The sequence below is a fragment of the Tachypleus tridentatus genome, chromosome 7 (assembly GCF_004210375.1).
Source record: "Tachypleus tridentatus isolate NWPU-2018 chromosome 7, ASM421037v1, whole genome shotgun sequence".
In the NCBI taxonomy this organism is placed as follows: domain Eukaryota; kingdom Metazoa; phylum Arthropoda; class Merostomata; order Xiphosura; family Limulidae; genus Tachypleus; species Tachypleus tridentatus.
In genome coordinates, this window is record NC_134831.1 from 143,604,124 (window position 1) to 143,628,021 (window position 23,898).

The following is a 23,898-nucleotide window of genomic DNA, read 5'->3' on the forward strand; positions in this document are numbered from 1 at the left end:
ATAACATCACTAGAAGTTCGAAATACGTCAGTAAAAAGAAAGGTACGAAAACAACAACGTCTTTTCACTTTAAAAAGTAACGTTTATATGTGTAACTAAACATGCAATTAACTATAAAAAAGAGAGAGTGTTTTGAAATCATTAGAAAGTTTGAGGCGCTTTTCTGAAGTACAGGGTTATGAATATGAAGTGATAACAATTGTGAAAAACTATGTTATTCGGAAATACAGCTTTTCTTGAAAATAATGATTTATCATCCGTGATGACGAGAAAACCCACTTGTAGAAAAAAATATATATGTAAAAACTGCTGGTATGGGTAGAGAAAGAAGGTCAAAACGTTGTTCGCTTCTCCACATAGTGCATTCTCTATTCATATCAGCCGTTTTTACATTTATAATAACTTATCATTTACGCAAAAATAATTTGTTATGAGGATAGAAATAATTTCAAAACAAGAGCTTTAAGCCCATTGAGTAGCTGTTGTGGAAAAATCTACTTACTAAAATAAATTATAACTTGAATTTGTAAATACTCAAAATTGTATCTAAAGACATTGTAATATACTCTGTAACATGAAATAATCTCCTCTATCATAGTAACGGTTTCAAAGTTGCAGTTTTTGGAAAACGTTTGTATTGGTCGATGACAAGGAAAGAACATGGTTAGCATGGTAAGCTGCTTTGCATTATGTTTTCTTTTGTGTTTTATTTACTATTCACCAAAGCATCATAGCGTCGTAGGGTACATTCTACAGTATTTATTGGTATATTCAACAATGTTCTATACATTCTATACTGTTCTAAAGTACAGTCATATGGAAGTATTTTCAGCTTTACAAAGTGACTACATTACTCATTTTAGAGTATTTGATGATTTAAAACAAATTTTAAGTCGTTTTATTTCTAGATGTAATCGTTAGTTCTGGTAATAAAACACATTATTTTATGCACAGAGAAAACTGAAACACTTTAACAGAATTTCAATGTTTATTGAAATAAAGAATATATGATAATTATTCATGTACTTAGATATAATAATAAGACACTTTCAACATAATTCTTATTGTGCATGTGTGAACTATTAAAAATCTTTAGTGTGAATGACTCTGTACAGGTAGAAGCAACTTGATGAACAGGTCACAGATTTTCATCAATCCTTGAATAAGATAAAATCGTTTAACAGAACTGCGAGAAACGCGATGACTTTCCAAAGATATTGTTAATGATATTTCGTGTAAAGACACTTTTAATGGGTTGGTGATATACTGCTGTTAATTTTTCAGCTTCCAGTTTGTGCATAATTCGTATTCGTCAAATATGTTATTTTATCAGTTTTGTTGTTGTAACCATCATATAAGGCGCTTTCTTATTGGTCTCAAATTTTTTTATGAGTGTACACTGCTACAGTTTCGTAAAAACAACGTCCTTATCTTGCAAATCATTTTCCCTTCCTAGATCCCTGATGGGATTGTCTTCCACACTTTCATTCTCTGTCACATCAGGAAGATGTTTACAAAGCTTTTGTACAAACACAGCAACGTAACAGTCTCCAATAACGTTGCTCGAAGTTCGAAATCGGTCGCTGCAAACAAAAAATATAACAGTGCATTTTATTTTAAAAAACAACGTTTTAAACACTTATAAAGATACAATTAATCAAGCGACAGAGTTCCATAATTGGTAAACAAGTTTGAGCTACTTCCCTTCCTGAAATACAAGGTTATGAACAAAAATATATTAACTTAATTTTGTAATTTTTTAGAATAACATCCGTTACACATAAAATGTTCTCCACTTCCCTTTACAATAATATTAAACGAACTGTGATATTTTGTAACTTATACTTAATTCATTATTAACTATTAGATTTGTATATTATTTTATAAGGTAAAAGGAAATAGTTAGAACTTTATTTACTATATTTAAATTTGTACACAACCTTAGCTCCCCGCAAATAATCAAGTCAGATTTCATGATCAATGAAGCTAAAAAAGACACTTTTGTTCAAAAACATTATGATACTTTTTTGACTTTTTATGAAGGGTTATGTGCTGTTGGGGTTCTATACACAAGATGAATCAAAATTAAAATCAGTTTGTTTTCAATAAATTCAGGAATAAAAGTTATTAAAATAAAAATATAAACCACTAGTTGTTTTGTGATTCGTTTCACAACGAAACTTTCCATTACAATTGTTTGTCAGTGTGTCTTATAAAGCTAGATTATGCTTTTTCGATGTTGTATTATGATTTTAAACATTTATGTTTACTATTAAGATTCTTTAAAACTGATCAACATATCTGCAACATTATAACTTACTTAAGCATGGTCAATATACCTGCGGTAATATACAGGTTTTAAACTCGGAGAACAATCTTTTACTGTTTGTTTTTTTATAATAACAATTGCTAAGTGCTAATGCTAATTTTGATTTCTTTACTACTCCATAATTTAGGTCATAATAACAATTGCTAAGTGCTAATGCTAATTTTGATTTCATTGCTACTCAGTCAGTTTGGTCACATATAATGTTACAAAGGAATGATATTTTTTAATGGTGCATCACAACTGTTTCTGAAAAAAACATATTTAGAAATATCCGTAGTACTATCATCGTTCTGACACAAAGTATCCACTGCCTGTTGTAATATCTCTTCCAATGGAAGCTGGTCAGAGATTCCACGATAAGACTAACACAACGATCCTCATTTTAATTTAACTGCGTTTACCTTGTGAATAAAGATTGTTCTATTTTACTACGCATTGAGTCAAGTCTCTTTTCATTCATCAAAATAATACAAAGTCAATGAATTCAGTTTTACGCCGTGAAACTCTTTCAGTCAAACATAACTACTATTCTACCAGTTTTGAACCCGGAATCTCCAGGTGGTTAGGGCGTTCGACTCGTAATCTAAGGGTCGTGGATTTGAATCTCCGTCCGACCAAACATACTCGTCTTTACAGCCATGAGAGCGTTATAAGTGATGGTTAATCCCATTATTGGTTGTTAAAGAGTAGCCCTAGTGGTAGCGATGAGTGGTGAAGGTTAACTGCCTTCCCCTTAGTCTTACACTGCTAAGTTATGGACTGCTAGCTCAGATAGCCCTCGTATTGCTTTGCGCGAAAATCAAAAAATAAACAAAACCATTCCATTACTATTTAGAAGATCATATGCTTCTCAATAAGTATTTAGAACGGCAAGGGGCCAGGAAGAAAAGGTGTTGTTTTTTTTCTTAAAAAGCGTCAGAGCGAGGTAAGAATGACACAAACTATTACACGATGGATGAAGCAGAATAAGCTCTCTCGCTAGGGCTGGGACAGTGTGACCAAGTTCTTAACCACATAGTAACCGTCACAGTTTTCATAATATAACTCATAACAGTATACATCAGTTTATAGTTAATTTTATTGTTTTATTACCTTTTGAATCATGTTTTACTAATGATCTCGTCACATAAGTTGTAAATCACAGAGCGAATGTGCAGCTGCTGTTACCGTATCGAATTACGAAATGCACCGGCTGCTCGTGTGAATACCTCGTGAAGAGTTTTTATTAGTATTATTACGTATAATAATAAACAAAACTCATAAAAAACATAAATATAGTACTCACCTTCGAAAATATCACAAACCACCCCTTCTTCTTTTTACCTAATTCAAGCACTTTATGTGTTACAAGTACAAGCAAAAAATCTATTATTGGAGAGTTTTAAAATAACTTACTTACAAGTGGAATGAATAAATATCTTTATATCAGAAAGCATAATGCAATATTTTATTTACGTTTAGAGACCAAACAAATATCTTTGCTAAAAACATGTAATGTGTTAGTGTACCAAAAATGGGTTGTTTATTAAACGCGTATTGAACATGTTAATACGCAACCACAGTAGCAAAAATTGTATAAACACGATTTAATGATATGATTATTTATACGGGTACCGAAAATGTCAAGATTACCTGTCTTGAAGATATATTGAGAGTATCAGTACTTACACAAGCCAATCAATAGCTAACAGTAAGGATATATAAGAAGGATTCCTGATTCCCACAGACGAAAGAGCTGCCAATAGATACACAGGATTTGGACCTCCAGCTATTCCTGGTGCTGCCACCGTCAACAACACTGTTGTAAGACTGGAGAAATAGTTCTTGACTGTAGTTATTTCACAATAATAAATCGTTTGGCTACTGCTATGTATTGAAGTATTAAAAACATTCTAAAGTAAAATTGTAGTTCAAGACTCACCATAAAAATGTTAGAAGAATATCATAGATGTAATATTGTTGTTCTATCTTATAACAGAATACACAAGTCACCAAAACAATAAACAATCGAACCCAAGTTATATAATACGAAGAAAATAACTTTGAAACTCATATTTATATTTCTTTTATTCATATCAACAAAAATATATGCGTACAAATTGTCATAAAAATATTAATATTTTCAACCTTACGTAAAATAAATAACCATTTAACAGCTGCAATCAGCAGCTAGTTGAGAGTTAAGATAACGACGAAAACAGGTGGTAATGTATCGAAGAAATAGGAGACCATTTGACGTGGTAAACTGATCGGTTGTCAGTTGTTAAAGTGAAAGTTTTTACATAATATAAAAACATGTTCTTTTGTTGTACGCATAGCGGTTACATTTTTATATCTGTTCATTTAAAATATATTTATGTAAGGTACTGGTTCTCATGATGTCATAAGCATAATTATGGGGAATATCAATGGGAAGCCATTGTGTCTTGTAATTAATCCTGTTACGTTCTATTTGTGGGTTTCATAAAATTCGAGAGATCACTCAAAGTCGGCTGCATATCAGATAAATGGTGGGTAGCTTACAAGGACAAAATACATAGGTTTTATTATAAGTACATTTGAAGAAATATAAATCGTTTCACTGAGTGAAGTCAACATTCTCATATTTAATACATTTTAAGAAAGTATACATTTTTTAAAATTGTGCTTCTATATAAATTAAAGCTAAAATAAAAATGATAGTAAGAAAAGGGTTAGTGTTTAAAAAAGCAAGTCTCTTGAAGAAATTACTACGAACGAAAGTTTTATGCATTTCTTATGGTTTTTCAACCTTTAATAAAATTGCAGAAACTTTGACATAATTGCTTGTGTTAGAACAATTTATGCAGAAGCTGGTATGTCATTGAATAAGCTTGTTAATCCGTTATTAAACACAAAGAGCTATCTGTATTCTCCCAACAAGAAGTATCGAATCCCGGTTTCAAGCGGTTGATTATTTGTTTGTGTTTGAATTTCTCACAAAGCTACACGAGAGCTATCTGAGCTAGCCGTCCCTAATTTAGCAGTGTAAGACTAGAGGGAAGGCAGCTAATCATCACCACCCACCGCCAATTCTTGGGCTTCTCTTTTACCAACGAATAGTGGGATTGATCGAAACATTATATCGCCTCCACGGCTGAATGGTGCGACGGGGATTCAAAGACCGTAAACTTATCGCTATGCCAATTGGGGGCGCTGCAATAGAGAGAGAATTCTGAAGTTATACAAATGAAACTTTTAAAAAAAAGTATGTAACTAATAATGTGTGTGTATATACCTCCTAAATATATCCTTTATGCCCAATGGTGATTTTAATCATAATTGCAAAATTCGATTTCACAATTCCTCCCCCTTTAAAGTTCAAATGATCCTTTTTTTCTGAAAAGATAAATAAAGTCTGTTACTAAAATCCAAGAATTTTATCCCACAACTGATGTTGTAAATAATTTTTTTAGATTATATAAATTAAGTTCTTTCGTTGTGTGCATAGCAGTTAAACTTGTATATCTATTAATTTGAAGCACGTCTTATACGAGTCCATTTACATATTTTTTTAATATCAAAATGTAATGTTCCAAAACTGCATCACTTCAGAGTAACCAGCTGTTAGCCTCCTCTCATGGAACAACGCAATAATATGGGAAACAAAACTTAAATATAAAAACAACAGTATATGAGAAAACTTCCACCGACTCAGTGATAATAGCTTTGGAGTTTGCGATGAAAGTATTGATATTAATATTTAATACTACAAGTAAACAAATCAACAGCTCATAATCCTGCTAATACTACAAAACTGTTGCCTCAGCAAAAAGAAGTGAGAATGGGTCGCTTACATAAACAGACTAAAACTTCTACGTTTGCAGAAATACTGCAAGCTTTCCCTTTTTTTGCGTGTTTTTTAACTGCAGTTTAGGTTAAGATAGGTCGTACTTTCGTGGTGGTAATTTCTGTTTCTCTTGAATAATCTATTACATTAAATATATTTGTAAAACCGTTATGTACTAAACAAAGAGAAAAGAAATAGGAAGAAGAACTTCCTACATACAAAATATCATATTTTAATAAATAATAATAAATCATGAACACAGCTTTTCAAATGCAGTTGGCATTGATGTTTTCAATAGAATTTCCTTTAATTGCAAAGTTTGGTTTTGTTAGACAGTCCTTTCTGTTTTCTCATCCATAATTTTACACACAATTTTTTGAAATATTCTATAAAAAATTATAGCCTATATTGCTTTCATGACTCCATGTTTAAAACTGTTCATACCCTCACGCAAACCAGCGAAACAAAACTGGTGTTATGTGTTCAGGTTCCAAAGAAGGCGTGGGTTCGAATCCCCGTCACACCAAACATGCTCCCCCTTTCAACCGTAGGAAAGTTATAATGTCCTACTATTAGTTGGTAAAAAAGTAACCTAAGAGTTGGGGGTGGATGGTGATGACTAGCTGCCTTCCCTCTAATCTTACAGTTCTCTGGCATTTTTAACTGTTTATTTTAATGTCTGAAATACCTTTGTTTAAGAAACGTCCAGAAAAAAAATGTGCTGGTTTATTGATTTCTTTGTATTTCATAGAAACCATAAACTAGGTATTGTGAAGCACTTTATTATGGAGTTAAGCTCCTTTAAAATACAGAAAGAAAAGTACGTAATGATCAAAATTTGGCAAGTGTTTATGAATGACGTCATTTACATCTCTTCAACCATCCATTAGCAACTTTACAAAGGATAGTGAAAGAATCAATAACTTTTAAAATAATTCTTCTCAGGTAATACACAACATTTGTTGTTGTTTTTTCAAATTCTATGAGGTTTTAATAGTCGTGTGTGGGTGGTGTATATACTTTTATTTTATTTTGGCTTTTCCCTTTAACAGATATAATTGTCTTTCACATGTGTTGCCCTCCTCCAATCATCTTTATTCATTCTTGTGCTTCTTCATCATGTTTTCTTTAATTCCATCTTCCAATCCTTTACTAGCCTTCCGTGTCTTCTCTCTCCGGTTTCCAGCAGGCTCTAATTTTCTCCTTATTGCTTATTTTATTCTATGCTCTTCACGCGACTGAACCACCCCAGGGTCGCCTCTTGGACTTTTAATTTGTTCCACAAACACCTGCCATTTCTTTCATTTCCTTATGTGTTCTCTTTCATTCACTGCTACTCCAACAGCCATGTTAGCATTCTCTTTTCTGTTTTAATCAGCAAGCATTCTTCTTTCTTCTTCAGAGTCCAGGTCTCGACTCCGTAAAGGAGGACCAGAGCCCTTTCGTTTCCTACAGCTCTGACGAATTCTATCTCTCACAGCTTTCTCACTACCTCCTCAATTTTAGATTGTGCTTCCAATGCGTTCAATGTCTTCTACCTGTTCCAGCGAGTATTTGTCCACTCAAGTCATTGATGGTAATGGTGACCAGTAGAAGTTAATGCCTGACCCTTGGTGCAGTCCAACGTAATCCTCAAACCTGTTTGCTTTTCGGTTTTTACGAATGTTGTCGCTCCTTCATAAGTAGCTGTAAATAGCTTGATCAGCTTTTGAGAAAGTGTTATTTTTCAGAAGCACCAATACACTAATTATCGTTGCACGTTCTCATATGCTTTCTCCTAATCTAGAAATTCATGGTATAACTTCGTGTTTTCTTTAAAATATTTCTCCTCCAATTCTCTCAAAATAACTATCTCATATTTTTTCTCCAACGTCGAAATCCAAACAGTATTTCGTCGATGGTTACGAATTTCCTTATCCCATTTTCTTTCAGTTTTATCAGCTTATTCACTAGTTTTATTCCTCTATAGTTTCCACATTGAAGATAATCTATTTCCTGTTTGTTCTTTACCACTCTCTCTCCGTTCTGTGCATATCTGCTCTTCAATACATACTTAACTTCATCATCTCTTCGTGCCTTGACTATCTGAATCACAATCATTGATGAGCCCCACCTTGCGTATATTCATTTTTCTTATTACTTCTTTGACCCCCTCTCTACTGACGTCCAACACTGCCTGCTATTGGTAGTGTAATCTTCAATTATTTTTCCTCATATCTGGCGTTAAGTAGATCCTTGCAGTATCGTTTTCATTCGTCAGGAGTTTCCTTTCTTTGTCCTGAACTACATTGATCACTGCAAGGATAGTGTATATACTATATGTATACATTATATATGCAGAAAAACATGCAAAGCTATCTGCGCAATACTTGCCACTGCAGAGATTGAAACCTCTAGCTTTAGCATGGTGAGCCTTCTATCTTACGCTGAAGTACAAAACATATATAATAATGAGATTTGGATAAATGATGTCAAAATTTCAGCTTCGGCTTTAAAGACTCGACAAATATAATATTGGATAATCAATAACATTTACAGCAAGGTGGCCATAACCCTTCAAAAATATAAAGATTGGGTTTCCAGACAAAAAAACATTAATGTATGTAAAATATCAAAAATAGATCAAATTGCCTCGTTTACATAGACTATACTAGTAGCTACATAATAAAAGTGTATAAAATATCCTCTGGTTATAGACGATTCTCTTAAATACGTCACTATTTTTTTGTTTCGTTGAGGAAATAGCATCACTATTTCTTAACCTATTTCTTGTTCCTATAAATTATATTTTAATCCAAAACCAACATAAAACCAAAGTAGCTTTCAATTATTGGTTATTATGGAAAAAAAAAACAAAAAAACATTTGAACACAAATTATATGAGTACCTTAAAATCACCAAGGCTCCAGCTCCAAGATGAATAGCCATTACCTGAGAGATGAAAAGAACCTGAATTGTAAGATCTATACATCCTCCTCCCATGTGGGCAATCATTCCGAGGGGAAGAACAAACCGTGTGACGCAAGGATGAGCCTTATTTTGTTCTTCCATAGTCCGCATAGTAACCGGAAGTGTAGCAGCACTGCCATTAAGGTAAAAACTGTGTGTATTTGACAATAAATAATGGGATTACGTAGATACATACACAGATAAACACATTAATACCAAACATTCAATAATTTCACAGTCTATTGTAATTGTTTACCTTTCTTTGAAACATTGAAATATTCACATTTTTTTGTTTGTTTAATTTTTGCGCAAAACTACACGAGGACTATTTGTGCTAGCCGTTTCTAATTTAGCTGTGTAAGATAGGGGGAAGGCGGCTAGTCATCACTACCCATCGCCAACTCTTTTACCAAAGAATAGTGGGATTTACCGTCACATTTTATTGCCCCCACGGCTGACTGGGTGAACATGTTTGGTGTGAAAGGAATTCCAACCCGCGATCCACGGATCACGAGTAAAGTGCCTTAACCACCTGACCTCTTATTTTTTGAGATTTAGTCAAACAAATAAAAAGTTCTTCAATATTAGCTCATTTAAAAGTAACAAATAAACATAGGCCTGTGTATAAAGCATTATAAATAGCATAACCGAGGGAGATTTGGTTATTTTAAGAAACATTTAATGACATACAGTACCTTGATGAAGTTCCAAAAGCAGTAAAAAACACAGGTAAAATACTAACGAAGAATTTTAATGGATTCTTCCTGACTATGAGAAGGTAAAGTGTAGGAAGAAGAACTAACTGATGAATGGCATAACCAGAAAAAACAGTCACTAGGTACAACCCTATGTTCCGGAACATCTCAGTCACGGATGAAGTTTTCAATCCTTCTTCACACATCCAGAAGAACATCCCAATAATCAAAATCCTAGATTTGTATAAAAACACTCGTTTACATAGACATAAAGAGTGTTACCAAACAAATATCACCTTGTATTTTACTTTAAAGTGCATATCACGGATAACCCACATTATTTAAGGTGCAATTACTTTTAGAGTAAACTTATACTCTAATTATACGTATTGCACACAGCATGAAATAAGCTGGCGCAAAATCCTTTATTTTTGGCCAGATTTTATATTGAAATCATAATTAAATTTTATGTCCTGAATTTTAACAAAGACCAAATTCTTTCCTGATTGCTGCAACTTTTCTTTAAACTGTTGTGCTAAATTGTTTAATTTTCTTTACATTACATTGCTTCTCAAAATTTTAACCTACAACAATACTTTTAACAGACTCTTGAAATGGACTTGTTTCAGTGAAAAACTTACAACATTTACTGAAACGACTTAAGTTAGTTACCAGACTCCATTAGTGGGTGTTAGATGTGAAGGGGTAATACTTCACAAAGACGTGGCTGCATGGATATATGTGTTTGTAAATCAGATGTTTTAATAAACACTTAAGTCATACCAAAGTAAGAATTGAAGAATCTTCATGATGACAGCATTGATCTGCACAATGACTTGCCTCAGCAGCGCCACTTTATCGCCTAGAGACGACATAGCACAGCCAAACACCACACTGAATACCAAGAGACCTAAGTCAGAAAGTTATCAAATATCAAAGAATGGCAGTCACCTAATTCTGGATACAAATTAAGATCACCTGTATATTAAGTAACTAGAATATTAACCAAACAATTCTCTCATAGAATTATTTACTATATGTCACTAGGTTACTTTAGTTATAAAACTACTAATATTGAGAATTAAATAAATAAAATTTTGGGATGAATGACAACTGAACGTGATAGCCAGATAATGTTATTTTTCACTTGGTGGTCAAAATTCAAACGTTCTGCGATTGGTTAGTCTTTTTGCAGTTAACCGCAACACTACAAAATGGACTGAGGACTGGCATGGCCAAGTGACTGTTGCACTCTAATCAAAGGGTCGAGGGTTCGAATCTCCGTCACACCAAATATGCTCGTCCTTTCAGCCGTGGGGGCGTTATAATGTGACGGTCATTCCCACTATTTGTATTTGTTTAATTAGTGAATTGTAAATATGTTAGTCACGAAATACATACAAAGAAATTAATGTCGACTTTTCCCATTTATCTCATTAATGTGTCAAAGATTATAAGTTACAAAGTTGTCGTTTCTTTCTCAAAATTCATGTTTACGTTACATATTAAAGTTTTATTTGGCGATTTATTTCCCTTTTTATAGATCAATGACTGAGTGCAGCCCAGTGGTATTTTTGACTGTAGATGAAGTGCTCAATGGTTTGTATCCCGTTACAGCCGAAAACAAATAAAAAACACGCCCGCATGGATGCATTTAAATAACGATCGTTGAATATCATTATTCTATTAGAGTAGCCCCGAGGTAGCAGAGTAGGCGTTGACTAGTTGTCTTCCCTCCAGTTATCGTTTCAAAGTTAGGGCCGATTAGTGCAGGTAACTATTGAGTTGTTTTGTGTGGAAATTCAAACAAACACGTCCTCCCAGAAATGAAAACTGATTAGGAGAAATAAATCTAGTGAAGGCAATTTCTGTACTTGTTATGTATTATTAGTATTTACATTTACTTATAACTTCGGTAACAACAAATAAAAATAACATTTTCTCCTTGTATGACAACATATGACAGAAAAATTTGTTCGTTCTTATCAGAAATCAAACTTCGAAGTGAAACAATAATTCAGTATTGTATAGCAGTCTTACACAATTGTGTAAATAATCTTTAACGATAGATTTAGATATTTCTATTTCATGATTTGGTTCAAAGCTACTTGTTGATGTAATTATTATAAGCATAAGTCCCTGAACTGTATACGAACATATAGACCTCCCATAGAAAAGCCCTTAGCTGACGTCACATGCTCCAATTATCAATTTTATGCCTTTTTAGTTAGCGATACAGATAAAACTTTACTCTATCCTATCCTTGAAATAAAGAGGTTTTTAATATTAGTTATTAAAAGCAATACAGAATTATTATATTTGTGTATTTTCTTATAACGAAGTCAAATTTGGCTATAAGTTGAGTCCTCCACGGGGAATCGAACCGCTGATTTTAGTTTTCTAAATCAGTAGACTTACCGCTGTACCAGCTAGGGACGGTATTATTTGTAATTATATAAGAAAGATCCAGTTTTACCAGTCCAACTGTAGGTGCTTATAAGAAAATAAAGATAATTCAATGTATAGTGCATTCTTAGGAATATCTTGCATTTATTGTTTTGAATTTCACAAAAAAACTGCATGAAAAATATTTGCGCTGGCTTTCTCTAACTTAACAGTGAAAGACTAGAGGGAAAGGAAGTGGTCACTATCCATCGCCAACTCTTGGGATACTCTTTTACCATAGAACAATGAGATTGATGGTGACATTATAACATACCCAGAGCTAAAACGGTAAGTGTGTTTGGCAGAACAGAAATCTGAACCTTGGACCCTCACATTACAAATCAAGTGCCCTAACCAACTAGCCATAACACGCCTCGGGTACGTCTGGATAAGCAGACTAAAAATCAATCTAAAAACATACTCGACTATAATACACATTTACAAAGTTCTAACTCTTATTTACTCACCAATCAACCGATAATAACCATAGAATTAATGATTTATCATAATACAGCGGAGGTAAAAGTATACTTTTAACCATAGTACTCTTGTTTCCTATACTGAACTTTATCAACTCACCCTCTGTAGGGAATTATTTTACAGTATTTGGTTTACCTATATAGTTAACTCCGTCTTGCAGTTTGACTACTTTTGTGCTTGTGGTAGCGTTCTGTTCCGTTGTGTTGCTAAATTCAAAAAGGGGCTGTCTTTTAACCACGGTTACTTCCTGAAAAACAAGTTGAATCTCAGAAAAGATTATAACATTATCATATTATGTGAAAATTTCTTAGCGCATGATTGCCTCGTAATAGAACCAATCTCGAGCGTCTTTCCTTGTGATAAATCCTTCGACTCTTAGAAAATACTGTTAGGATCATAGTTTAAAGTCGATAATACAAGAGTTAAAAAAGATTATAGACATACGTATTCAATTGGAAGATAACAGAAAACTGCGTAATAACAAATCACAGAACCAAATTGTCTTCTACCTACTAACTCTGTGATATTCTCATGTGAACCTGTATTCCTTTAATAGCGATTAGATAAGATATGCTGAATAACAGAAGGTTTGAGTAAAGAATCTATACCAGAGAAATGCCTCTAGGATTGACAAGTTTAAAGTGAAGATATTAAATATAAAACACAATGAACCAATATTTATTTAATACTAAAATAATCAATGATAAACAAATGTATTGTGTGACGTCTTTAATGATGAGGTCCAGGAGTGTTTGAAGATGTTTAATGTGGAAATATAGATCTGGAATTTGTATCTAGATTGTTTGAGGTTGAGAAAGCATGACATTATATATGGAAAACAATGCTGACATTCGTCTCAGGATGTGGACACTACCCCTGTGACGGTTAGTTAATTGCATTGAAATATAACGAAAGGTATATATTCAAAGTAATACCTGAATTACCAGTGAAAATGGCCAATGTCCGTTTGTACATAGTATGATCTATTTTACAAAAACCTTCCCACGAGAAATTGCATCATTATAGCATCCTAGCTGAACGTTCCAGTTCAGTAAGCAATTAGGGTGAGAGGAAATTACTAACTGATTTGATTTAAATTCCATATTAAAACTACAAGCGCACTATGTACATAAATTTTAATGCATTATATTAAAAAAGGGAATAGGAAACAGTAGCATTCCACATCCACAGCGGATCAAACATGGCTCACTCTTTCGTAAACAAATAAAAGACGTAATTTATGTTATTTAGTACAAATTAATGATTGCCGTCTAAATATACATAATACATATTGTATAATTTATATGTTACAACTTGTGCCTCGAAGAAACTAAACTCAGCTTTGTACAACAAGGAGGCTAAAACTAAACTAATTAAGCAACTAGTTTGAAAACAGAAGAATAACTTAGAATTATAAAAACGTGAAACACAAAATCAACAATAAAGTATCAAAAATCTATATAGATACTAATATAAAGAAATGAAACATTGCAGAAAAGGAATTCAGCGCCATCTAAAGTCATACAATATAAACTAATTACCAGCTATTTTACTTCACAAATTCTGGAATAAAAGTGCTTTTAAAATTTAGGATTTAAGCTGGTATTATCTGTCAAAATACGTGTTTGTTATCAAAGCAGTAAAGGAAATATTTCTTATTTAGATAGCTCAGCAACAAATTCATAAGGGTCATTTGAGAATCAATTCATCTATACGTTAAGGCAAAAAACAAAAAAACAATTGGTACTTTATGAAACCATTAGACTTTCTAAAAACTTTTTATCACTTATGGAAATATAATTATGTTTTTAGATTTTCCTATATTTACATATACACGCTTTTATTTGTATAAACATATGATTTTTATCATTTTAAGAAGAAATAAAGCAGAAATATATTCTCACATTCATGAAAGTGGCTCGCATTAGGTTGTTAGGAAAGGCATTTCTGAAAACAATGAGAAAAGAATATTTTTAATTGTCCAAAAAAAAAATAAAATGGAAAGAACAATTGTAAATTGAAAATAATAAAAATTACAAAAGATTAAACTGCTTTAAACAATTTTCATATCTAAACACAATGCGAAACAAACGTGAGACCTCCACACGTAGTTCACGACACATTATCGACTATTTGGTATTGCAATAATGCACTAGATATAGCTGGTTAAATATAATACAGCTCATTGCTTGGAAAGGATATTCGTAGAGCGAAATCTCTAAAAGTCGTACAACAAGTGAAAAACAATGAATACGTGTTGTTATGCGTGTGAAACAAAAGTAAACTAAGTATGGGCGATGGTGCTGTGGGCTAACTGCCTTCTCTTTAGCCTATCAGCTCAACATTTTGGACAGTTAACGCAAATTAACGCCCAATGTTGCAAATGGTAATAATATACTGAATATCGTAAAGGATCCATAGAAATATAGAAGGCTTTGGAAAATACATAATATGTGAATCAAAATGTATGGATTATTAAGGATATGATTAAGAATCTCTGGGTTTAGAAAAACTATTTACAGACATTGGTTTTCATTTACGACATGGAGTTAGAATGTTAAACGATAGCTTTTTGCTATATTTTGTAATTTGGAAAGACTCTTCTATTAATGTGGTGAAAGACTTATACTGAATTGCAGTTTACGACCTAAACTTGAGAAGCATCTTTCTAGTTTTGAATTCGAAAATAGTTTATCATATAAATCACGAGTGAAAATGTTTTCAACACTGATATTATAAATGTAGCAAGTAGAATCCTTATATCAACGTGCCAGAATTCAAGAGATAATACAAATATTAGAAGCGGAACTTCATGGTTATATGGAAATTTTGTATTACTCTGTGTATATATTTTTCAGTGTAAGTTATTTAAGCTCATAAATCCAATAACAAGGCTTATTTATGAAGTTCTCGTTTTGATGAGCAATATTTAGATCAAGTATCTCAGAACGGCTAGTATGGGTATAACACTTTTATTAATAAGCAGAGAACAACGTTTCGACCTTTCTAGGTCATCTTCAGGTTCGCAAATTGGGTTTTGCGTCATCAAAAGTTTGTGCATAGTTTGTGATATTTTTCCTGAAGTTTTTAGTGTCATGGAAGAGGTGTCTCCTCAGAGAATTTTTAACACCTTTTAAATTCTTACCTAACTTATATTACGACAGTACAGCTACACTAATTTTTTTCAGTTAATTATCAATTAAGCTTACTATTATGCTTACCGAAACAAGTCAATTACAGAATCCAAAATCTGATCGTCATTGTTGGATCGGTACTGCTCACCGCTATTATTTTCCAAAGAGGTACTTAGCCTTCCAGGATGGATAAGAAAAGCCAGAATAATACCTAAAACTGCACAGAACAAAGCGATGCCGAAGAAGAAACTAATTGTGAGGCCAACCAATCTTCCATTGTTACCCTTACCAAGAGACGAAATACCTGAAAAGAATTATTTCAGTTGTACAGCCTGATTACATAGCAAAACTCCAAAAAGAAGTGACAAGAAAAATCCACTCAAATTAAGACCTTTAAAGTCTATCAAACCAGGAGAGATTTCGTGCTATAACTACTGAGCTTCAATATACATTCAGAGGAACCAAAATTCCCTCATATTTTACAGGTCTGGCATACCTCCTAGGTAATTAGATAAGAAATCTAGTAATCCGCTCACTAAGAAGATATAATCCATAGATTTCTCGCCACACATTTACATTGGAAGTAATTATGTTTAGTAATGTTTCACATAAGAAAATTCGCCCATTGATTACCCTCTGATTTAAGCTGCGAATAATTACGAGAATAACGAACCAGCAGCTGTTAATGTGATCTGTCAGAGGGAAATTAAACTAAGAATGACTGAATTGCCTTTTAGTAACTGTTAATAAAACAATTATGCTATTTTTACACTGGCTTTCAGTGTAGCCACTTTGTTATTTATAATTAATCAAATGATTACAAAAACAGGTTTCTTTTAGAATTTAACGATCATTTTAGTTATATCATGAAAACAAAAAACTACTACCATTTACGTTTCAATGATTTTAAAAATGGACCCAAATACTAACCGTGTTATATTCAAATTGGCATTGTATCGAAGTGCCTTTCGTCAAGATTTAGATGTGGCGTACATCATTTGATATTATGGAAAGCAAAGACCGTCACTTTGTCCGTAATCATACAGATAAATGACTGTGGTAACTGTTGGTTCTCCAGCGGATCTCATCCAGTATCACATCAGTAGTGGAACTGTGCTTGATACCGCAGAAAGTAAGGAACACAATCATCCATTGCTCGACTGTCGTACTATTAAAACATTGATCAGCTCCACCCATATTGATTGTTAGGTTGAGATCATTGACCTTTTTTAATGGGTGGAGCTGCCGAATACTTTTATTTCCAGCAACTCCTCATCTGAGTCTTTATCTGATTCATAAAAGAAGGCCAGATAAGAATCTTTATCCCCTTCCTCATCTTTGAACAGGTGTTTATGTCTCATAACGTATCCTCATTCACGTCTGACATATAAGTCTTATCTTTCGACTTCTGATCAAGCCACGGATCCAAAAACTTGTCTTTTATAACAATAAATACAAATTATGAGCCTTCAGATTCATAGTCTAAACATGTCAATAAAAGATCTCACTCGACCTTAGCATGGTAAGGATTGAGTACAATTTACTTTTCACTACTACCAGTGTTTAGACGCCCTCGCAAATACAGCGGTAAGTCTACAGACTTGCAACGCAAAAATCAGGGGGTTCGATTTCCCTCAGTGAATACAGCAGCTATGCTCCAAAAAGAAACACACACAGTGTTTTGATAAAATTTTATTCGTGAATTCAAAATGTTTTCTACATTTAAGAACAACAGTCACTGAAAGAAAAGACTAAAGCCTCTTTCAAATTTTTTAAGAATTTGTCTTCTAACTGACAAAAAAATGGAATGCCAACTTTTGTACAGGAAACTATAAATGGCAGAAAAGAGCAACGTTATTACTTAAACTCAGAATAAGAAAATTATAAGTTGCATGTAAATGTAGTACCATACTGTCCTACTTGTTTTTTATTCCTTTTAATTTTAAAGTAGATTTTGCAAAATTTTGACCCTTTTTTTTCTATAGTTTCACAGTTGGAACACCGTAATGCTAATTAGACAATGTAGAGATTAGGTGCTTATTATCTGAATGTCTTGCAAAAAATAACAAAGGATTTTAAATAACATGTAAAGTTATTCTTATTAGTGGATCATGTAGTAGTCACAGATGAACTCTGTTGTCTTAAGTGTCCATTGTTCAACTGATATAACAGGGACCAATCAGCGTTTTTTGGGTCAAACACTGAACAGATTATTGCTATAACTAAAACAGTGGTAGATTTTACCCAAACTTTTCATAGACTTTTTAAAGATTTTACCTAATTTATCAAAATACTTTACTCGGTGTTTTCATACATTTTTCAGATTTTAAGCAGAATTTATCTTACAATTTTAAAACAGTGAGAGATATGAGTTAGTCTAGAAAGATATATGCATTCCTCTGTGGTAAACAAGGTCAGTGTATTATGTTGCTATATTTTTCTTTTTTAAGAACGTTTTAAGATTTCCAGTGACTATAAAGTAAACTTCCTTTATTTGTATGGGTGAGTGGATTCAACCACAAATTTAGTTTACTGTGTAAGCTCATCTGAGAACAAAGAGTAGATTTGTTTTGTGTAATTAGCATTTATTTCTTTTTTATATTTGAATTGGTTCTATAGATTTATATTAACCTAGAAACACGTTCTCTGTTAAGGTTATGCTGGTTGAAGTTACACGCAAAGACGTTTGGTTGAATAAAGATTTGACGAGTCACACTGTTCCTCTTTTTTACTCGAACATGATCGCTTACCCTGTTGTATTACCTTGAGTTGTTCAAAAAAGGGCGTAGTTGGTTGTACTCTAAGCTGTGGTGTCTTTGTAGACTTGAACTACTCTGCTTTGCCACAAATCCTCCAGATGACACATAAACGTATTTGAAATTTTTTGTTTATCTTGTATCTCCCATGGTCGGTTTTAGGTCCTCAGAACTTTAACGCACTAGCATTCATATTCCATCATATACAACATTTTTATTTAAAATATTAAAGTGGTTTTGTTCACACTGGCCTGAAATATATGTCAGTAAATGTATAAAATTAAGGAGTACTAAATTACTTTTAAGGGGAAAAATAGATGGAATAACACGTGATAGTAAAAATAATTCTCGTAACTAAGTAGATAATTTTTTTATACATTGGGATGAGAGAAAATGAAAAATCATTTTATTCATTACTACGCTGGAGTATTTGAGTTCTATCCATGATATAGAAATTCGTTGGCAATTGGTCAACATTTACGCATGTTGTTGTTGTTGTTTAGTAGTGAATGAGTTTATAAGACTTACCTACGGTCACATTACACACTATCAATGGTACTATGAGCAGGATAAAACTTCGGATGACAAGTTTTCCAGGAAATCCAATCAATTGAATTGTTCTCGAATCCGGTTCAAAACGACGTAACGTCAGACCAATAAAAAAACCTGTTAATGTCGCGGTAATGATAAGGATGGATAGTTTATGTCGGCGCCAAAACGGTCTCAGCTGGAACTGATAAAAAATTGACTTTTGGACAGAGAAATACAATCCTACAAAGTATAGCTTTTGTTATCACGGAAATTCACAAAAATGATTTACATATTACACTCTTCAATTGTGGTACTGGGGAGAAAGAGATTTAAAATGCATGATTAATTAAACCTCACTTCATGTTTGTACATGTAATATATTATTTTTGTCTGACCAACGCTACACAAGAGCTGTCTGCACACGTCGTCTCTAATTCTTAACTTACAGGTCGAGGAAAGACAGCTAAACTACAGCACCCACCGCCAATTCTGAAGCTATTCTTATTTGATCAGATAGTGAGATTTGACCATCCCGCTAATGGCGCACCGTATTTCCAAAATTTGAAGTAAAATCTTGCGTATATGACTCACAGAACATGAATACTCAATTCACAGTCTGACAAGACAACAATGAAGCCACGACAGATCCACATAGGATATGTAATTAATAAGGAAACTTAAAAGTAAAAGGAGCGGAATAATTATTGCAAAAATATTTTTCAGACATAAACTGTCTATTCACATGTAAAGCTTAATGTTGTCTGTTTTCCCCTCAGGTATAAGAAACAGATATATATATATAGAACCAAAACTGAACTAAGCTTTAAATGATGATCTAGCTTTTAAGGTAAAGAAACACAACTGTTAAAAGTAAAAATCAAAAATGTGTTTCTCTTGGATCTTTGCAATGATTCAACATTAAAACACAAAAACATCATAATAGCACTACTTACTGAATGAATAAAAAATATAGTGTTTCTCAGTATTTCAACAGTGTTTGAACAAGCAGTAAGAGGAAACATATGCAAACAGCTTTAGAAATAATAAACACTTATATTAGAGAAAACATTACGATGAACAAAAATATATTGAGGACGAAATAAAAACTTTCAATGACGCAAGCAATGTTCAGATAGATATATTTGTTAACTTTAAAATCAGATTATCTGAAGCGTAACTGATCCCTCCTTAACGCAATGTCTTTTGTTGTTGTCATATTTTGCCAAAGCTAACAATATCTATGTTAGATGTTCTCAGGCTTAGGTCTATGATTTCAAAATTGAAGACGAGTAGCGCAGACAATCCTCTTGTAGCTTTGAGCAAAATTCACCAAAACAACAACAACATTTATCATAATCCGAAAACTCACCCACCAAGAAAAGCAGAACTATTAAATGTTCCTCCTAAACTTTCTACTGTCAATAGCGAAGTATTAAAAACGTATTTTCTAGTTAACGTTTTAAGAGTTAAACAAGAAATAATTTAATAATTGCGAGAGAGAGAGACAGCAAGAAGACTTGCTATTTGGACGATCAAAACTGTTCTTGGTGGGTTTTTTCTATTATTGAAATTCCAAATGTAGCTTTGTTTGAAACACACTTAATGTTTTCTCCCATGTTTTTATAATTCTGTCATTTCCTTTTCATTCAAGTTTTGCCGTATTCATTTCGTTTGTTTACATGAGAAACAGTTAAAAATTTTTCGGGTCTAAACAAACATTTAATTTTTCATAAACTAACCTTAAATTCTTGACGTTGAGGCAGGTTGGGAAATAGTTAAAATTCTTTCGGGTCTAAAATAACATTTAATTTTTCATAGAATAACCCTAAATCGTTGACATTGAGACAGGTTAAGAAACAGTTAAAATTTCTTCGGGTCTGAAATAACATTTAATTTTTCATAGACTAACCTTAAATCCTTGACGTTGAGGCAGGTTGGGAGGTATCTTCTCTTCCTGAAATACCATCGTACAGCTAACAAATACTTGCTGTTTATTCACGTGAAACAACTTTTTTTTTTTTTTCACTCTCCTTATTCAGTTCCGCAGAAAGACATGCAACCAGTTCTTGTCAACACAGCCAGGTTCCACCTGTACACAATTTTTATTTATATATTCTTGGTTTGTAATTCATGACGTGATGTATAATACGTATTTTTGCTGACGTTTTTACTCAGTTGTATTGTATCGTTATAACAACTTGTTTTTGAAATACGTTCCGAAGTATTTAACAAAAGGAATATTTTCTTAATAACACCTACTTCACGTTCCGGGGTTAGCGTATACTGCCTCCGTACTAAATAGAATGTTAGAGGCTAACTCTATATCCCGAAACCAGTTCAGGATGTAGCACACCTTGGATAGTACGTAATTTCGTCACTATCGGCAGAGTGTAACCAACAGCTAAAAAAAAAAAAAAAAAAAAAAATGTTTGTTGTTTTCCAGCAGTAGAACTTACATTTTTGAAAGTGCTAACCTACTACCCAACACATGCAAAATAACGACTCGTGCATAAGGTTATTTCAATTAAATTTAGCAGAGCGATTGGTTTAACTATGGTGTATTGGAATAAGTAATTTAGTGGCCATTTTATTCTTACCTGAAACTCATATAATAAGATTGTTTTCTTTTTCGTTTGTTTGTCTCACCATAAAACTAAACAAAAAATTCTCTTTGTTTTATCGTCTCAAGTGGCACAGCGGTGTGTATGCGGGCTTACAACACTAAAATCCGGTTGTCAATAATCGTGACAGGCAAAGCACAGATAGCCTATTGTGTAGCTTTGTGCTTAATTACAAACAAACAAACTGTATTTTACACACCACAGAGAGTCAAATCCCAAAATTTAACTTTGTAAGTCTATAAACCTGCCGCTGATCTTCTGGGAGACTAATGATTTTTTCTGTATTTAACTCTAAAAGGAACAACAAGAAACACATATTAATACAAGAAATAAACGATTTTATAACACTGAAATGTGTTTTTATTTAATTAGACATTCAGCGTTTTGCTTTCTAATTTATATACAAGCGTTCAATAAATCACTATAAAATTTGAAATGGTTTAAATAATAAATTGTGTTCGAATTCATAACGTACATTTCTACAGCGTACTTTTGATATATTAAAGAGTAAAACTTATTGTTGAAAAATTAACTGCCATCGATTCGAAATTCGATAGTTATACATTAAACCACGCTAGGCTTCAAATGGGTTTCAATAATAAAACAACACATGTTAGGTTACTATCAGTTAATTTTACTTAAAAATAAAAATGTTGAATTTTCTACGAAGCCTCGTTTGCGTCATCACAAGAGGTCGGCTGCATCCTAATGGTTAATGTACTGGTGTGTGGGTTTGGGGTCCGCGTCTCGTTTTACCTCCAATATAGTTTTTAATGTGCTCCATCTTAGTTTGGGACCAAGGGTGCATTATAATCGTTAAAATAAAATTCCACTACTTGGTTTGATTTCTTTGGCCTAATACAGTGTTGGTTTGTCTATATCTCTCTGGTTTATCACTTTAAAATTAGGAACGACAAACATACCTTTGCGCGAAATTTAACCGAACAAACGAAACATTTTATGTGGATAAATCTGCATCGCTGAATGTCGTTATTCCATTGTCTGCCTGAATATTGCATTTACGTGCAGTTAATATATATTTTTGGTGTTGGTAATTAATGTATAACTCATTGTACATCGCTGTTCAGTGATCAGTTATCTAACTGACTCAAATATCTTAGATAATGAGTAGAACCTCTTTAAAGCAGCTAAACACAAAATTAGATTTTAAAACAAACAACTTAAGTATATAAAATAGCCACAAGAAAAGGGCTTCTGGCTCTTCGTTTATGATTTCAACCATCTGTTATTTTTTAAAACTGTAAATGCCGCGTTTAGTAATAAATTCACAACCAAATATGATCACAATATCTCACAAAAATATGTTTATTGGTTAATGATTACATGTTTTTGTTTGTTAATAATTATTTTTAGAGTTTGTAATGATTTCAGAAAAAAAATTAACGTAGGCAGTCAGCCTCGCTAATCAAAAGTTAAATTAAGTTGGAAATGTTGTTTTGAATTAAGCACAAAGCTATATAATGGGCTATCTGTGCTCTGCCTACCACGGGTATCGAAACCTGGTTTTCAACGTTGTAAGTCTGTAGACATACCGCTGAGCCACTGGTGGGTAAGATAAGAATATAATACTGGTTGTACAATGCAACTTTATTATCATTTATTCAGAGCGTAATATCAACTGTTCAGATGTGCAGTGTTTGTAGAAATATCTGTCATTAGTATATATAGAAAGTTATTAATATCACCAATCCAGAAGTATCAGACTCTTAGATATGAAACAGCGGATGATAAAAGGTATGTAAGAAACAAGTACATCTCTTTGTTGTTGTTTATGATATATTTGTATTTTTCAGGTTTATGATAGCGATACTTTCAAAAGTGTACATGATATTTTTTGTGCATCATATCATTCAAAACTTATTACTGATAATATGATTAGCTCACCCAATCATTATATATGCAAAAACGGCTCGTTTGGGTTGAGAAAATATTTTACATAGAAGAGCGAACAACGTTTCGACCTTCTTCGGTTATCGTCAGGTTCACAAAGAAAGAGGTAACTGACCGGAAGCTGACCACATGTTTGAAAGGGGTTGTATAACTGAATGTCGAAATGTAGAGGGCGGTATTAGATGTTTGAATATATAATTTTATTTATTTTATTATATTAATATAGGTATAAAGGCGTT

The 23,898-nt window shown here is 32.8% G+C and overlaps 1 protein-coding gene across 5 annotated transcripts; it reads right to left on the reverse strand.

The window, feature by feature from the left end:
- Positions 1–1,358: 1,358 nt before the first annotated feature.
- Positions 1,359–21,445, reverse strand: LOC143256797 (excitatory amino acid transporter 2-like). Of its 5 annotated transcripts, none has more exons than XM_076514482.1 (10): positions 21,037–21,445; positions 19,125–19,329; positions 15,928–16,144; positions 14,611–14,653; positions 12,842–12,953; positions 10,565–10,691; positions 9,782–10,015; positions 9,025–9,219; positions 3,998–4,195; positions 1,359–1,583 (listed from the first exon to the last, which is right to left on the reverse strand). In XM_076514482.1, the coding sequence occupies exons 1-10, from the start codon at positions 21,091–21,093 to the stop codon at positions 1,403–1,405; spliced, it is 1,569 nt and encodes a 522-aa protein (XP_076370597.1). In that variant the 5' UTR covers positions 21,094–21,445; the 3' UTR covers positions 1,359–1,402. The 5 variants fall into 5 exon arrangements, with proteins under 5 accessions (XP_076370597.1, XP_076370596.1, XP_076370599.1 ...); XM_076514481.1 differs by having other exon boundaries at positions 9,025–9,237; XM_076514484.1 differs by having other exon boundaries at positions 9,890–10,015; positions 21,037–21,444.
- Between the last annotated feature and the right edge of the window lie 2,453 nt (positions 21,446–23,898).

Bases quoted from the DNA above. Each gene is read 5' to 3' on its own strand.
- LOC143256797 (XM_076514481.1), bottom strand. From the start codon at position 21,093: ATGGTATTTCAGGAAGAGAAGATACCTCCCAACCTGCCTCAACGTCAA. The intron at 14,654-15,927 runs GTAAGCATAATA...CATTGTTTTCAG, and splicing joins TCTGTAATTGACTTGTTTCG to AAATGCCTTTCCTAACAACC. The intron at 1,584-3,997 runs GTAAGTACTGAT...TTTTGTTTGCAG, and splicing joins TTAGCTATTGATTGGCTTGT to CGACCGATTTCGAACTTCGA.